Raw genomic sequence first — 17788 nt, forward strand, 5'->3', positions numbered from 1 at the left:
CGAGAAGAAGCTTCCACATCAGCCCCACCCCCACCCTCATCCCCACCCCTACCCCCCGAATATGGATGATACATCAACGGAATACGATTTCATGGGTTGTGATGAATGGGATAATATTGAAGATTATGAAGAAGAAAAGTGTGGAGGGGGTGAGGACAGACAACTCGAACCACAAAGAAGCCACACTTTTTAGGACGGCACCAATCTTTTTTTAGGACAAACATTCAAGGATAAGAAAACATTAAAACTTTTGTTGAAGCAGGCGTCGGTGAAAATGTCGTTCAATTACACAACTCAGAAGAGTAGTAAAAAATACTTGAGGGTGAGGTGTGTAGATCGTACTTGCCGGTGGATGCTGCGCGCATGTGCTATCGAAGAATCGAGTTGGTTTCACGTCCACAAGTACGTGGGAGAGCATACTTGTGGCGTTGATCATGTCACGGAAAAGCACAAAAATATCACCGTGGAGGTCATTGCCTCACTTATTTTGAACTTTTTCGTCGACAACAAAGGTCCAAGCCCGAAAGAGATCGAGATGATTGTATTTAAGGAGCTACATTGCAGGCTGAGTTATTAGAAGTGTTGGATGGCAGGCGTCATTGCGAAGAACATAGTTCGAGGTACGTCCGAGCATGGATATGCAGTGCTTCCCGTATTTTTATATATTTTCAACGGCCTCAACCTCGGGCCTATTAATTCCCTCAGGTTCTATGAGGAGTCTGGCAGGTTTATTTACTACTTTATGGCATTTGGAGCTTCCATCCGTGGATATGCACACATGAGAAAGGTCGTTGCCGTTGATGGCACGCATTTATTAGGCAAGTACAAAGGCGTTCTGCTTTCCGTTGTCACTCAAGATACGCAGAATCATATCTATCCCTTAGCGTATTGTGTGGTGGATAAGGAGAACGATGAGTCGTGGGGCTTCTTCTTTGAGAAGCTTAAGGCCTTTGTTGTCGACGAACCGGAGCTGTGCATTATCTCCGATAGACACGTAAGCATAGCCAACGGCCTCGCAAGGCATTACCCACTTGCGCATCACGGTGTTTGTATGAGGCATCTCGGTAAAAATCTTTGAATAAATCATCATTGTTCCGATTCTCTCTATTTGTACTACCATGCGGCCAAGGCGTACACGTTGGAAGAATTTAATGACTACTTCAACGCCCTTAAAGAAAGATGCCCCAGCGCAGCAGCTTGCCTCGAGCATGAAGTAGGATTTGAAAAGTGGAGTCGGGCTCACTTTCCAGGCAATCGATTCAACATCATGACCTTAAACATCGCCGAGTCGCTCAACTCAATGTTGTGCGATGAAGGAGAGTATCCAGTGGCGGCCATTTTCAATTTAATTGCACATAAATTTGGAGAAATATTCAGGAAGAGGTATGCGAAGGTAAACAATTCAAAGACAACCTTCGTTTTCGTAGCTGAGACGATCTTGAGGGAAAACATGACCGAGAGAGACAAATTATATGTGAACAACATAAACAGAAGCACCGATGAATTCACTGTGCTTGGCTACGGTCGTTCCAAAAAAGTTTATCTTTCGAGAAGGTCATGTTCTTGCATAAAGTACGACTTGATGAAATTGCCATGCGCTCATGCAATGGCAGCGTTGCATTTGAAACATGGGGACGAATACGGCACTAGTATTTACAACTACTCTTCGCAAATATATTCGAAAGAATCATACCTCATTGCATACTTGGAACCTATTTGTGCAGCACCACTTGAGTAGAAGTGGAGTGTGGCGCGAGAGTATCTTGAAATACAAGTTCTTTTAGCCGACTTCGATCCCAAACTCGGACGGAGAAAGGTGAAACGCGTTAAGGGTGTGTTGGAGCCTTCAAGGTACAAGGAAAGAAACAAATGCTCCAAGTGCAAAAAGCCGGGACATAAGAGACAACATGCAGCCTTAACGTAGGATAATATGATTGGCATTGTATTGAATGTTTTTGTTCGTTCAAATGCACTGGACAATATATAATGTGTATTCTGTTTTGAAAACCACTGAACTGCAGTTAAAATCAACTTTTTTTATTGTGCATTATCGATTCCTGTTCATATATTATATACTACGTACTAAATAGATTCTAGACTTAAATAATCGACAAGACTCATAATATATAATATATCAGTGTTTGGTCTATTAAGTAAATGTTCAGTACGTAGTATATAATAAACCTATCTGGTTGTCTATTGAACAAACCCTTTTCTTCATATAATGTTGAATTAGAAATAATTTTGACGCATTGGAATGGGTGGATATTCAAAAACTATCTTTTCAAGTTCTGAAATCGACTATACACATTATATATCGACTAGACTCAAAATATATAATGCATCGATGCATTGTCTAGGGGGTATAGTGTAAAATACATAGTCTGTCATCGATCAGTCGTGTAGTCTATTACATAAACCCTATTCCTCATACACTCAACCTTTCAATGTAATTATTACACTTCACGAAACGACGGGATTGTAAATGCCTCGACTGTCACAACCACCGCGACTTTTCATTTCTTATTCTCACACGGCTTCTCCCCTTCAATCAACACATGTAAAGCTTTTATTGGTCGATTTTCTCATGGTCTGGTCTATTTAGAGAGACCATGGTCGATTTTGAACACAATTTCTGAAGAAAAAAGACTTAAGGGAGAAGAAGATGGCTAGGAGGACGCATTCACTACGGCCATTGCACAGAATGTCAACAATAAACAACATAGAGTTGCTAAGGCTTCGGAGTGACTTGAATTTCCTTTTCGAGAGTCTTGCCACCGATCAACGACGACTGGATAGATAGCTTCGCCGGATGGCTCATTTTCTTCGGGCCATAGCCGAGAGGCTCAACCTGGACCCCCGTGAACTCATCACCCCCCCCCTTCGTCCCCCTAGTGTAGTGTTGTTTCTTTTTGTTTGGTTTGTAGTTCATTGCTTAATGAAGCTTTCATGGTAGGATTATGTAAATGAAAGCTTTCATTGTTAGTGTTTCTTCAGTAGTCCCTGTTTTAAGATTTGCAAATTTTATTTACATTCTGAATACAGTAGGAATAAATAATAGACTACGGTAAATACACATTCTATAATCGACTGTGTCATGGGTGAATTATAGAATGAAATCAGTGTTCATGATCCTGTATATTGAGAGATTATCGTCTTATAAACGATTCTATTATTGACCACTCATATAGTCTATGATAACTTACTGAATATATTGACGGCTTAAAATAATGGGAAAAAAAGAAGAAATTAAATAAAATAAAATTAGAGTATGTCAATTAACACCATTAAAACATTGTAAAAAAATTTTGATGCATCAATTGTGACTCCCAATCACTTTTGGACGTGATCAAGTGTTATCTTAGACACGGCGTAGTCGTAGATCATTGAGATGACATAAAAAAGAGAAGAAATAGAATAAAATAAAATAAAATAAATATTAATCATCAAAACACTAATGAACGACCACTTATCATGACAAGAGATTAGACTTGTGTGATGACCATAAGGATGAGTGGTGGTTGTTACTTGTGAGTGTTCAATGGACAAGTAGTGTATGAGAACAAGGAGTCCTTCTCAACAGAGACGCTTGTTCTAGGTAATTGGTTGTTATTACCATTGCCATCCCCTATACCCATTTGATCGAGTGTTCAATTAATTTGTAATTTTATATTATGATATTTAGTCATTTTACATTGCGTGAGTGATGTTAATTTATTTTATTTCTCCCTTTTTTAATCTCACCTCTTTTGAAAATAGACTTGTTATGATATCTTGAGTGTATTATAGATAAATAGATTTATCTATATCAGACTTTATTATTAGTCATGTATCGACCAAAGAAGTCTATTTTCAAAGAATGTGAGATTAAAAAAAGGGAGAAATAAAATAAAATAAAATAAATTAACATCACTCACACAATGTAAAATGACTAAATATCATAATATAAGATTACAAATCAATTGGACACTCGATCAAATGGGTCTAGGGGAGGGCAATGGTAGTAATAACCAATTACCTAGAACAAGCATCTCTATTGAGAAGGACTCCTTGTTCTCATACACTACTTGTCCATTGAACACAAGTAACAACCACCACTCATCCTTATGGTCATTACACAAGTCTAATCTCTTGTCATGATAAGTGGTCGTTCATTAGTGCTTGTATGATTAATACTTATTTTATTTTATTTTATTTCTTCTTATTTTTATGTCATCTCAATGATCTACGATTACGCCGTTTCTAAGATAACACTTGATCACGTCCAAAAGTGATTGGGAGTCACAATTGATGCATCAAAATTTCTTTACAATGTTTTATTGGTGTTAATTGACAAACTCTAATTTTATTTTATTTAATTTCTCCTTTTTTTTCCATTATTTTAAGCCGTCCATATATTCAACAAGTTGATCATAGACAGTATAAAAGGTCTATAATCAACTGTAGTCTTAATCGATAATATTCTAATACACAGGATAATCAACACTGACATCAGTATATAAGTCATAAGTCACCCAGTCGATAATAGAATACATATGCATTCATTAGAGAACCTTTGAAGTAAAAAAGATAATCCATTTAAATTTTCTCCAACAGTACAATTCTAACGGGTAGAATTTTTCAATGGTCAGATTTTGATAGCCTTACTATATTAATTAAAGGGATCCCTTTGGACTCCTCCATGTTCATTTATTCATGACTTTCAAGTTTTGCATCAACAATAACAATGTCACAGTCATCTCAAACTTACAAAAGTTCTTATACCGTTGTGGTAATCCTGCGGTGTTGAAAACATCACACGCCGACAGAAACTCGGGGCAAAAAATCTACAGTTGTGCAGTTAGAAATGTTTGTTTTTATTTAAATAAAAATTTATTTGTGTTCATCTCATAATTCAATTTACTAATTTATCCTTGTTATTTTAGGATAATGGTGGATGCTCTTATTTCAAGTGGATTTCCTTCGATTCTGAGGTGTCAAAATTTCAAGGCATTGCAAAGTTTGAAATGTTTCAAAGGCTTAGAGATTCCGAAGAAAATAGAGATCTTCTAATGACATTATATAGAGAATCGGAACACAAGATTGATCACTTAAAAGGATAGTTGAAATATGTTGAAATTGAGAGGGATCAACTTAAGCATAAGTTGGCTATGACTAAAGAAAAAGAAAAGGGCATGAAATTTATAGTCTATGGTTACTATTGGTTTTAGCTTTTTGGAAAGGTGTGATGGGGGTGTAATGGGATTGAATGTATTTAGAATGTTTTATTAATCGACTACTTTTTACTTATATTATAAATGGTTTACCTTTTTCATTCATCGACTACACATCACTCTACTGTATATGCTTTACCTTTTAATCAGAGTCTATAATCAACACAATTCATGTAAAAGCAATGATACGTAGATTATATGAAATGAAAAATGTTTATCATAAACTATAAAGGCAGTTTAGAAAATAAAATTGTTCAGTTCTACGCATCCCGAGCTGAAAGTTAGAAGTTAACATTATCTAGTAAAATAAAAATAATCATCAGCCACAAATAAAAATTTAATAATTGTCTAAAGATTCAACATTTTCGATTTCCACCATCATCTTGTCGATTTCCTAAATAACTTCATTAAGAAATTCATCCAAGTTTGAAAATTCATTCTCGTTATCTTTCTCCGCGATGTCTTTTTTTTCTGGTGCATCACTTTTTCCTTCTTCTCTATGCGGTTCTTTCTCTACTTCCTGTGCATTCTTCTCTTCTGTTTTCTCTCCATTTCCTTCATTATTTTTTTCTTCACAATCATTTTTTTCATTTTTATCATCTTCATCCTGTCCGCTTTCATCATGATCCTCCTTCTCCACAGCAGCTAATCCATCAGCTTTGTTTTGTTCTTCACAAATAACTTCTTCATTTTTTTCTTCTTCTTTCTCTTCATCACCTTCATCCAAATTTTTCTTCTCTACAACAGCTGCAACCTCAGGGATCATTACCTCATCAGTATTGATGGAGGCATGTTCCAAAGTTGCTACCTCAAGGAGGGCTTCTTTGGTGTTGCTGTCATCGCGGCCAGCCCTCGCCGCTGAATGCCGATTTTGCACCTGCACACCTGCATTTTCAAGTATTTATCATTTATAATAAACTAAGATATTGGTTGATGAAGAATGGTATAGATTTTATTATTATAAGTAAAAGAGATTATATAAAATATGCATCTTCTATAATATATAGAGCAGATATTATCTTTAGCTTCATCTCTCTTCTTTTGCCTCTCCTTTTCTTCTCTCCTCAGCCTCTCTTCTTTTACGAAATCAACGATGTCCTTGATCGAGTCCTCCACCCTAAACACGTGCTCTTCCAGATTTTCAATCATCGGTGTCTTTCCCGATGCTTTCGGCTTACTTGTCTCTGCACCCTGAGTGACATGCTTTGAAACATCATTTCCACCCAAATCCCGATCATCATCCCCATCCTCACCATTCTCCAATGAGGTGATGACAGTCACACCCTCCAGACAGGCCTTCAAGCCATCAATGAATGCACAGTTTGGTTCGTCTGTAAATGCTTTAAACTTTTTCATGTAGTGCTGCTTCATTTCACGGACTGTAGGGATAAGGTACGGGTGCACTCTCTACAGATAAATAGACAAATGTGATTGATTAGCAACACAATATTGGTAAAATTATTCATCAGAAGAAATATTTCATACCTTTGTGCTCCATCCGTTCAAATATGGATCACCTTCGATTAGTTTATCGCCTTTTGAGGTGTGCCATCTGAGCAATCCGGGAATGGGTAGCGGGTCTTCAGTTGATTTACCATTTTCCCTGCCGAGCGCGGGAAAGGCTTCGTATATCCAAATCTATGATTAAAAAAAATATATAAAACTGAGAGTAAGTATATTATATACACCATAGATGAATTACAATATATAATAAACTACTTCAATGGTTTATAATCAAATACCATAAATGCCCAGAAAAATTCGTAGAGCGCGTACGATAAAATTTCCTTTGTCTCAAATGTCTTCTTCTGCCTGCTGAAGTCTATCAGTTTCTTTAGATAGTCTAGAGTCAAGGAAAATGACTCTTTACCCAAGGGTATTTTTCAAAGAAGCCCAAGTTATCCACCATCTTGATGGTGTCTATGTCCACAGTTTTTGACAAGTCCCATGCAAGTAATATGCAGTGCACGAACCAAACCAAACAGCATTTGAACTTGTCTTCCTTGTCCAGCCTCCCACCTCTAATAAGCTTCAACAATCTCTTTGCATTTACACTCCTCTTTTTCACAATCTTTTTGAAAAAAGCTTCATCCTCCTCCATCGCTTTGACATATCTTGAATTACGGGGATAACGTCCACAATTTAAATTAGTGATTAGCGCAAACTCCTTCAGTCCAAAACATGCAGGCCCATCATTGATGTTGAACCACATTTCATGCAGCTTGTTGTCCGATTTGACTCGACGCAGAAGTGTATAGTGGACAAGCTGTCCGTTGAGCTTCATATGTTCTGGCAGGTCCCATAAACCACCAAAACAGGAATTCTTAAACCTAGATTTCAGACGTTGATCAACCGCGACTTGTTTGAATTCATTAACATTTTCAAACGGGACCTAACGGATATCTTAGCCGGAAATGATCCGACATCATCCAGGACTGTGGCGAGGTCGTACTTCTTAGCTGAAACAAACCTTGCACAGTGGGACAAGATCAGTGGTTTCTTGTCTATCCTAGCCTCGAGAGGATCTATTTCCTCCGGCTCATCTCGAATCGAAGCTTCAACTGCTTCCTCCATGCAATTTCTATTATCCAATTGATCGACTGCTCGTTTTTTTCTTCTCTCAGACCTATCACCTTCTGCAGCCTTGCGTTTGTTGCCTCTAGCCATTTGTTATGATCTACGAACAAAAGCTATCATTTTTCAGCTATAACAGCAACTATAATACCTAATCGACCTAGCAGTCTATTAATATGACAGCAGTTGCAGCACCAAAAATTCTAATTTGCAGAACAAGTTTCTTCTAAAACAACCCCATCACCCACAAGAACATGTATTTAAATCACCATTTTATTGAACAAAAATAAGAAGGAGCCCAGATTTTAAGCACGCAAATCAAGAAAAATTCGCAAAAAAAAACTCAATCCAATCGTCAAGGAAAGTTAAAATCCAATGAGAACAATGCACAAAGAAATCAAATACCAACTTAAAAACACAAATTATAAGTAAAATCAATCCCTATTTTTTCAAAAAAAAAATAATTAGCAGCAGATACACTACCTAATCGACCTAACAGTCTATTAACATGGCAGCAGTTGCAGCACCAACTCAATGCAGCAATTGCAAAAAAAAATTAATTTACAGCACATTTTTATCACACAAATCGATAAAAAGTGACAAAAAAATCTCAATACAATCGTCAAGGAAAGTTAAAATTTAACACAAACAATTCAAAAACAAACCGAATACCAACTTAAAAACACAAATTATAAGTAAAATCAATCCCTATTTTTTCAAAAAAAAAATAATTAGCAGCAGATACACTACCTAATCGACCTAACAGTCTATTAACATGGCAGCAGTTGCAGCACCAACTCAATGCAGCAATTGCAAAAAAAAATTAATTTACAGCACATTTTTATCACACAAATCGATAAAAAGTGACAAAAAAATCTCAATACAATCGTCAAGGAAAGTTAAAATTTAACACAAACAATTCAAAAACAAACCGAATACCAACTTAAAAACACAAATTATAAGTAAAATCAATCCCCATTTTTTAAATTTTTTTTTAACTTTTCGAGTCTAATTATCAAATACGCAATGAAGAAATCTCCAACATGAACATACTTCTACAACACCCTTACATTGGAAAAAAGTTTTAACAAAAATCACATATCTTGCCACATTCCTACGAAATTAGTGAAGAAATTTCAACATGCATGCAATCGCAAGGGATAATCGATACACACCAATTATCCGTAAAAAATAAGTAAATACCAACTAAAAACAACCACTTTCACTGAAATCAAGCCCATTTTAAAAATAAATAAATTTATTTAAATTCAAACGACTTCACCCTCCACAAACGAGTACGGAAAAAATGAAAAAAAATCCCATCAATATGGAGCACAAATTAACCGGAACAACGTAGCGAGTCTCACTTTACAGATCTCATTGATTTTGACCATGAACGCCTGACTTGACTGGTGGGAGAGACAGTCTCAGCGCTCACTCACTAGACGGACAATCGACCTTAGGGACCGGGAACTGTAAATCCAGCATGGGGCGTGGAAGGTTTTGATCCTTTTGTTCTAGGAGGAATAACCTCTCATCATATTACAGCAGGAACATTGGGCATATTAGCGGGCCTATTTCATCTTAGCGTCCGTCCACATAATATAGCTTACCTGAAGTTGAAGATCGAAGTTGGAGCTGATTTACACGAGCTTGAAATTGAAAATGGTGGAAAGGGAGAAGAAGCGGTTTTGGTAAAGAGAGAGAAGATGAGAGAATTTTTTTATTTTTTTTTTGTATTTAATGGAAGAGTAGGGTTAAATATGTATTTAATAAATACATAACGGGTTCCAAAAAATTTTAAAAATACATAAGGGGTGTCAAAATATTTTTTTTTTTTTACACTTAAGCCCATGGCCCGTCAAACCCTAAAAAATTAGAATTTGCCAAAATAAGTATCCATTTGTTAAAATAAGTTTTCAAAGTGGACCAACAACTTAATCTTGAAGAAGAGAGAGACATAATATTCTTACATCACTTAAAATAGATTTTTCTAAGTCCTTAGTCTAGTTTTATTTTGTACGATTATAAATATAGCTTTTGCTAAAAGCAGATTTTGTGGTTTTATTGATTGAAGCCGCATACTTAATATTCTCAATAAATTTCTTTTATACAACCATGGGAAACACACTGCGCAAACTACGAGATAAATCCCAACCATTCAGCTGCGAAATTTGTATGGAGCCGATGTTGTTAGCTAGTAAAAAATTTAAGAATCAAAATCGCTGCATTCATCCATTCTGCATCGACTGTATAGTAAAATACATCTCCTTCAAGGTTGAGGACAACGTGGTCGAAATTCGATGTCCATCTCTCAATTGTAACAATTTTTTGGACCCAATCTTTTGCCGGAATCTTGTAGGTCCAGAACTGTTTGTTAAATGGTCGGACAAGTTGTGTGAGTCGTATGTTTTAGGGTTGACACATTGTTACTGTCCGAATAAGAATTGTTCGATTTTGATTTTGGATGAGTGTGGAGGGAATGCCAAGCAGTCGCAATGTCCAAATTGCAAGAGATTTTTTTGCTTCCAATGCAAACTTCCATGGCATGCTGGATTTAAGTGTGAGGAGCGTAGGGAATTGATGGATAAAAACGACGTCGCTTTTGTTGTGCTTGCTCAACGTAACAAGTGGAAGAGGTGCCCTCGCTGTCGCATATTTGTTAGCAGAATTCAAGGTTGCCAATTTATAGTATGCAGGTGAGCAATTTAATACTGTATCATGTTTTTTTCTATAAAAATAACTTCCTTTCTTTAATCCGCTTATGCTTTAGATGCTCAAAATTTACCCGATATGTGGCGGCTCAAAATCTCTCTCTCTATATATATGCGTGCGAACACATAAATCTACCTCTTTGCGATCATAGACCAGTCTCATGCTCCGCGATTTGTTTATCCTAAGTCAATAATAGCATGATATGTTTTGGTACATAGTGTGTTATTCAACTATGTTCAAAGTAGTAACCAGAAAATCATATGTAAACTCAAAATAGAAAAGATAAAAAAAACTTTAAATAAGAAATATTCAAGACCACATATTTCACTTTGATGTAGATGTAGTGGCAAACTCAAAGATAGTCTCAGATCACACCAGACTCGATTTTTTATTTGTAAGAAAATACGTACTAAGAAGATGCAGAAATTTCGATTCAGAAGAATGAGGGCAAAACCTTTCTTTATAATTTTTGTAATTCTTGAAATTTAAGTTTGTGCTCGATCATACATTGAAATTTCTTCTAAAATCTCGGAACTTGAAATATTTTATTAATATAAATTTTCAAAATTTAATTCAAAATTTGTGATCAAACGCTAGCTAAACCAAAAAAAAAAGTTACCTCTTGAAGTAATTTTACTTGAATCTTAATAGTGTTTTCATGTATCTATATGTAGGTGTGGTGCCACTTTCTGCTACAACTGCGGAAGACAACTTGCTAGTTGGGCTCTCCGGTGTGATTGTAATGTTCCTTCATATTCAATCATCATCACTTGTCGTTTAGTACTACTTTTTTCTTTCGTAGCTTTTTTATATACATTGCCCTTTAAGAATATTTTACTCGATGTGTGCACCACAGAGAGAAATACTGCCTCCATTCACTTTTATTTGTCCTCTTTGTTCAAATAATATATTTCTCATTTTTATTTTAACATATCAATGAGAAGGTTTTTTTTTTTTCTGTGGTTATCAATAATACTCTCTTCGTCCCATTTTATCCGTCTCAAATTAGGATGACATAACTATTAAGAAAACAATGATTGGTAATATAACTTTACCATCTTACTCGTCTTAATTGTATTTTGTTATTAGTTTCAATATTAATGGATGACTAATAACAAGAAGTAATTAATGACACTAAGGATATAATGGAAAAAAAAATTATCATTATCTTGATAAGTAAAAAAAGACAAGTAAAATAAAACATCAAATTAAGAATTTTGGGACAGATAAAATGAAAAGAAGGGAGTATTAGTTACTTATTTTTCAAGACTTGTCTAATCCTAAATTACATTAATGATTGTTTGGGGCGTGCAAAATTCAAAGTGGACAGGCAAAAAATGAATTGAACATAAAAAGTTGACGTGAAGTGAATATTCTCTCATAGATTTTGGCCTTACTAATTCAAATTGTTTCAAAAGCCAGGTACGGTTTTCAGTTGCTTTTCATGTTTGCAGATATTTTTTTTGGGCAAAATAGAGATGCATTAAATTTATTTTTTGAAAACCATCCACCCGAGCGCTCACTTCTCGAGGTAGTGGGCGGGTTTGTCATATAGGCCCCAACCATGTTAATTTAATAACGGAAAAAGTTATGGTTTTCACATTAAATTCTCGATGACGCATTTAAATTATTGAGGTGACCTATTACATACCTATAACATATAAAAGTGAATATATTTACTTCCCGCGATGCTCATGTCCAAGTTCTCTCATGCCCAAGTTTAATGAGTGGAGTGGAGTACACTTGCCCTGTGATGACGTCACATATTTAATTCGATATTTCCTATTAAATTTAACCCTAACCTGATTCAAACCCATAATATATGTTACATAACCCGATTACACTCTATCCGATCTATTCAGGGAGAATATGTATCGACAAACCCATTTTGAAGACCCTCGAAGATCGACGAACCCATTTCTAAGTTTTCTTGTAATTTTGATCCCGATAGCAGAGATGAAGAATTAGTTTTTTATGTTTTTCATTGTCAATTTCTCAAAAATCATATCTCTCTTTTCGTTTCAAGTTGAGTTAAATTGTTACGAATTGAGTATGGTTGAGTTCGCTTGATTTCAAGGAAGGGAATTGATACAAATTTGTTACAAATGCTCAATTTGAAGAAACACTTAAGGAAAGAATCAATTATCAAAATTTGAAAAAAACTAAGTGAAAAAAACGATATTTTCTCACTATATAGTAAGAAATCAAAGGATTAAAAAGATTTGATTATCAAATTTTGATTTTGGGTGACTAATTTGGGAATTAGAGTTCTTGATTGGGAATCCCAAATCGACTTAAATGGAGGTTTTTGACAAATATGTCCGTTGGGTCTTCCATTTATTAAATTTTTAATGTTTTTGCCTGATTATTTTTGAGTTTTAAAAAGCCGAACGCGCTTATATTGAGTGTAAGAAACGTGCTTGAGCATAGACGTCGTAGGGAGTAAATAAATTCACTTTTATATAGTACAGATGTGTAGCAGGTCACCTCAATAATTTAAGTGTGTCATAAATTTTTCATGTATATTTCCCTTTAATAAACATACTAGGAGTCATAAATAAGGAAGAGGACATAAAACCAAAAAATTGGAGGAACGAGCACCGTATATCTCCAAAAGAGAAGTCATAAGAGATATTGTCAAAAACATAAGATCCATTCTTACTTCACTATGATAGAGAAATTTTTTTCATTTAGGTATGAAAATATAATACTATATTATTATAGCCATATTCTTGCTTCTGATATTTTAAAGCGCCGTACGGTCGTAGTAATATGAACTTAACTACATGTGACGTTTTTTAAATAAGTTTCCTAGTCAAGAGTCCTATATAAATAGGTTTCATAGTCCGTGTCATATTGAAATTGATTTTCTAAGTCCTTAAGTCTATTTTCATTTTGTATTATTATAAATAGGGTTTTTACTGTACCAAGTTTTATACTATGACTTCTCTATAAAATTGTTCAATATAACCATGGGAAACACATTGCAGAAACTAGGGCAAGATAATTCAGAGAAATTGCTTGATGAATCCCAACCATTCAGCTGCGAAATTTGTATGGAGTCTATGTTACCTTACCTAATAAGAAATTTAAGAATCAGAATTGCTGCGTTCATCCCTTCTGTATCGACTGTGTAGTAAAATACATCTCTGTTAAACTTGAGTACAACGTTGTTGAAATTCCATGTCCGTCTCTGAGTTGTAAAACAATGTGTCACTTTCTGCTACAAGTGTGGAAGACAATGTACCAAGTACTGTGCTTGTGATTTTATTCCTTGATGAATGGACAACTGCTGGCTTGTACCACTAATTTTTTTCTATCCTAGCTCTTTTGATATCGCTTGCAATGAGCTTCTATAGAGGGGTAAAAAAAAAAAAAAAATACAAGTTTCTTTGAGGCATAGTTTAAGACATTGACGAATACTTGCTCGATATGTGCAGCAGAGAAAAGTTATTTGTTCATTGTTTCAAAAATAGATTTTCACTTTGTACTTTTCATTTTAACACATCAAAAAAAGGATGATAATTATTTATTTTCATGGTTATCATTATCATTATTTACTTATCTCTCAAATCATTTTTCATTACCTAATCCTAAATCATATCAATGATCGTTTCGTAAGGAGCGTGCAAAGTCCAAATTCCAAAGTTGATAAGAAAGTGAACTGAAGGATCAACAGTTGACTTGAGTCAATATTCTTATAGAATAAATAACCTTACTAATTCAAATTGTTTCAAAAGCCAACTACAGTTTTCTGTTAAGTTTGCAGCTATTGTATCACTTCAATCACATTTTAAATGTCAAGTATGTTAAGGTTTGCACCAATAATTAGGTGTGATTAGCATCTTTTTGTTTCCAAACCAGTGATCCCACACAATATTAGTCTAATAGAAGTAGCATATTCTTTCGCAAGTATTCTCCATAGTGTTTTATTGTATTTTAAAACAAAACTTGTGCATCCAAATTCCTGGTGAAACTAATTCTTGATTTTGGTATCATAATTTCCACATAATACTATAAACACCATTAATTTCGACAGTTTGGAGCTTAATTATAGAAAATTCCGATATTTTGGATAATTACTGAAAATCCTGATTTTGGGTTTGTCAAGACACATAATTAGCTCCCGATACATCCAACAAAAATACATTTTTTTTCTTTTGTAAAGATACATAATTAGCTCCCAATATATTTTTTTTGGATTTTGAGTCTGTCGAGATATATAATACATCCAACGAAGATACATTTTTTCCATTGAAAAGATTCATAATTGGCTCTCAATACTTTTTTTCCATTTTAGGACTGTCGAAATATATAATTCCACCTGAAAAATGCTGTGGCAAACTTAATTAGATTTTGATTTTGGTTTAAAAAAATATAATATATTACCCACGTCTTAACCTATTTAATACATGCCCAACCCAATAACTTGATCACGTTGCGTTCTTTTCTTGTTTATATCCCTCCATATCTTTTTCTTTTTAACCTTTTGTTTACAAATACTATAAATGTAAATAAATGAAGTAACAATTATGGTCTAAATCTGTTATAAAAAAGAAATTATAAGGATATACGTATTACATGCATTTAATAGAATAGAACAAAGTAACTCTTTTCAAGAAAAAACAATGTTCTAAAAGATAATTGTCAAGTATTACATGTTTCTGTAGACATATAAAATTTATTCGATTAAATTCACATAAAATTTGAAATTGATGCATATTTTATTGGGCCTAAAATTATTTCAGGCTTAAGAAAAACATAAGTCCATTTTATTTCTCATCAAGGTCCATCTTACCTTGAAGTCCAAACTCATCAAGTGACGTGGCGTCTCAGTCAAATCCAAAACCAACGACACGACGTCATATGTACAACTGATGTGAAAATCTCAGTCAAATTCAAGAACCAGTCAAAAGGCGCCAAGTGTCAAAGTGACATATATCCGCCAATCACAAGCAACCAGGCCTACCCCTACAACTATAAATAGGGGGTTACATAATTTTCTTCGTCATTCTGCAAGCATTGGAGGAAGTTTCTGCATTGACTACACAGCTCTTCAAAGGATTGACTAACGGAGTTCGCCCGGAGATCAACTTGACAAAGGATTGACTAACGGAGTTCTGCCCGGAGATCAACTCGACAAGATGAAGTGCTCGACAAGATGAAGTGTTGTCTAACATTCCTGGAAGATCAACTCGACAAGATGAAGTGTTGTCTGACATTCCTAGAGATCCAAATGCATTTCTAGGAGATTAAAATTATCCCACATTCGAGAAACACACTGCGAAAGGTCCTCGAATCACGAAAAAACTTAGGAGAGAAGAATAAAGAGAACAACAGAATTGTACTCACAAGATTCATTTAAATAAAATTATTCTTTTTTTTTATTTTATTTTTTATTACAGTTAATTTTCAGCACTACATTCTCTTCTACATTCTCGCTAGTATTGATACCTTACATTTCAAAAGTCTCTTTATGGTTAAAGAACGAACGGCTTCAAGCCCCATTAGAGCAATATCGATTGAGTAAACGATAATACGAAGAATAAAACTTAACATAACTCTTTTTTACACGTTCACTTACATCATATACATGAATACTTTTTAACTAATTGCCCAATAAGATCATCCATAACACAATCCCCCACTTGAGTTGGTGCATACAACTTAAAACAACACAAATGATTAAGAAAGTATCAACTAATTATGCTAGATCCCCTAACCACTTGTTAAAAACTTTGGATTTAGAATTTTTGTTAAATTTTGTATCTCACTCAATTAACAGTAATTATATAAGACTTCTTTTTATCTCATCCTAATTGGGTTCACAACCATTAATAGGTATCCACTAATTTGTTAGAAAATTTTCCTTTTTTTTTTTGTTAATTTTTGCAAAAATCATAATGCTTATCTCTTTATAGAGGGATCTGTGTGGCTGGAGATTGCCTCCTCATTTCCATGTCCCATCCTTTCTTTAGATACTCTTATTATCACATGCATGCTTTTCTTTAAATGAGATTTTTAACTTGAAAAAAGGGTAGGTAAGTATATTGGGAGGTCATAAATAAACGCATGTGAAGTTTGTGTACAATTGTGTCTATTTCAATTGTCCATGCCATTGCCTTTGTACAACAATCCAAAAAATGGGAAACGGCACTATAGGTGTAATGTTCCCATAACATAATATAGTTCTATATTCACGGGTGTACCTAGGTTCAAAATTTTGATGCTCCGTATCCGTTAAATTTCATACATAATAGATATAATTATATAAAAAATGTTATAAAAATTGACATAAGATGAAAAAAATATTTGTGAAATCAAGAATATAATTGAGTGCTTTGATCTTCAGGCGAAACCTTAAAGTTTTTGGGTGTCAGTACATGTGTTTGAACCTCCCGAACACCACGACTCCTAAATCCAGAGTCTGTCACTATCTGTATTGGAAAAAAAAAATTAACTTCAAAGACTTTTATTCTACTGTTTACTTCTCGAGCAATATTTTCTGATAAGTTTGGAATAATATTTTTGAAAAATAATTGACGTAAAGCTTTTTATTTTACTGATTATTATGACTTATGAGAAGTTTTTATTGCCATAAAAATGTAATAACATATTCAAAATTATAAAAAATTAAAAAAAAATATTATCCTTCATGTTACGTCAAACTACATTCTAAGATGATATTTAATTTTGGACAATCTTTTTCGCTAAAGTAACACTTATTTTGCGATGGGAGTAATTTGAACCTATATCACTTCCAACTTCATGAAGTTTGAACTACCACAATTCAAAACTTCAAGAATTTTTCTTGGAAATTGAACAACAATAACATTGGATTTAACTTGGAGTATTTTTAAATTGCATTTAATGCAGAAAACTTTACATGATCTCGGTGTCAAACGGGTCGGGCCGGGCCAACCCAGAACCGGCCCTTTTATTTTAACTGGGTTGAGGGTCGATTAAGGGTCGGTTTTGGCGCTAGACGGGCTGGGTCGGGCCCACCATTAAAAAAATTAAAATCCATCCTAACCCGGCCCACTTAACCCAACCCTGTCAAACCCATCAAAAATCGGTCAAACCCGTTTAAAAAAAATAAAAAATCCAATATACACTATATACACTACAATTATATACACTTTATACACTCCAATATACACTATATACAGTCCAATATACAATATATATTTTTAAAAAAATATATAAACAATTACACATATATACGTACCATTCAATATATAATTATATATGACTATACGTACTACTTTAAATAAAACATATACTAT

At 34.4% G+C, this 17788-nt stretch overlaps 2 protein-coding genes across 2 annotated transcripts; both read left to right on the forward strand.

Annotated features, from left to right (window-relative positions):
* The first annotated feature begins 274 nt into the window (after positions 1-274).
* LOC124886716 lies at positions 275-1738 on the forward strand. The gene is made up of 4 exons (XM_047395656.1): positions 275-469; positions 565-620; positions 706-994; positions 1130-1738. The coding sequence occupies exons 1-4, from the start codon at positions 275-277 to the stop codon at positions 1736-1738; spliced, it is 1149 nt and encodes a 382-aa protein (XP_047251612.1).
* A 7868-nt stretch (positions 1739-9606) lies between these two features.
* On the forward strand, positions 9607-11435 carry LOC107879551 (E3 ubiquitin-protein ligase RSL1-like). The gene is made up of 2 exons (XM_016726575.2): positions 9607-10486; positions 11177-11435. Exons 1-2 carry the CDS (start codon positions 9906-9908, stop codon positions 11406-11408), a joined length of 813 nt encoding a protein of 270 aa, XP_016582061.1. The 5' UTR covers positions 9607-9905; the 3' UTR covers positions 11409-11435.
* Positions 11436-17788: the final 6353 nt, after the last annotated feature.

The sequence above is a fragment of the Capsicum annuum genome, chromosome 8 (assembly GCF_002878395.1).
Source record: "Capsicum annuum cultivar UCD-10X-F1 chromosome 8, UCD10Xv1.1, whole genome shotgun sequence".
Lineage (NCBI taxonomy): Eukaryota > Viridiplantae > Streptophyta > Magnoliopsida > Solanales > Solanaceae > Capsicum > Capsicum annuum.

Bases quoted from the DNA above. Each gene is read 5' to 3' on its own strand.
- LOC124886716 (XM_047395656.1), top strand. From the start codon at position 275: ATGTCGTTCAATTACACAACTCAGAAGAGTAGTAAAAAATACTTGAGG. The intron at 621-705 runs GTACGTCCGAGC...TAATTCCCTCAG, and splicing joins TGCGAAGAACATAGTTCGAG to GTTCTATGAGGAGTCTGGCA. The intron at 995-1,129 runs GTAAGCATAGCC...CATGCGGCCAAG, and splicing joins GCATTATCTCCGATAGACAC to GCGTACACGTTGGAAGAATT.
- LOC107879551 (XM_016726575.2), top strand. From the start codon at position 9,906: ATGGGAAACACACTGCGCAAACTACGAGATAAATCCCAACCATTCAGC. The intron at 10,487-11,176 runs GTGAGCAATTTA...ATCTATATGTAG, and splicing joins TGCCAATTTATAGTATGCAG to GTGTGGTGCCACTTTCTGCT.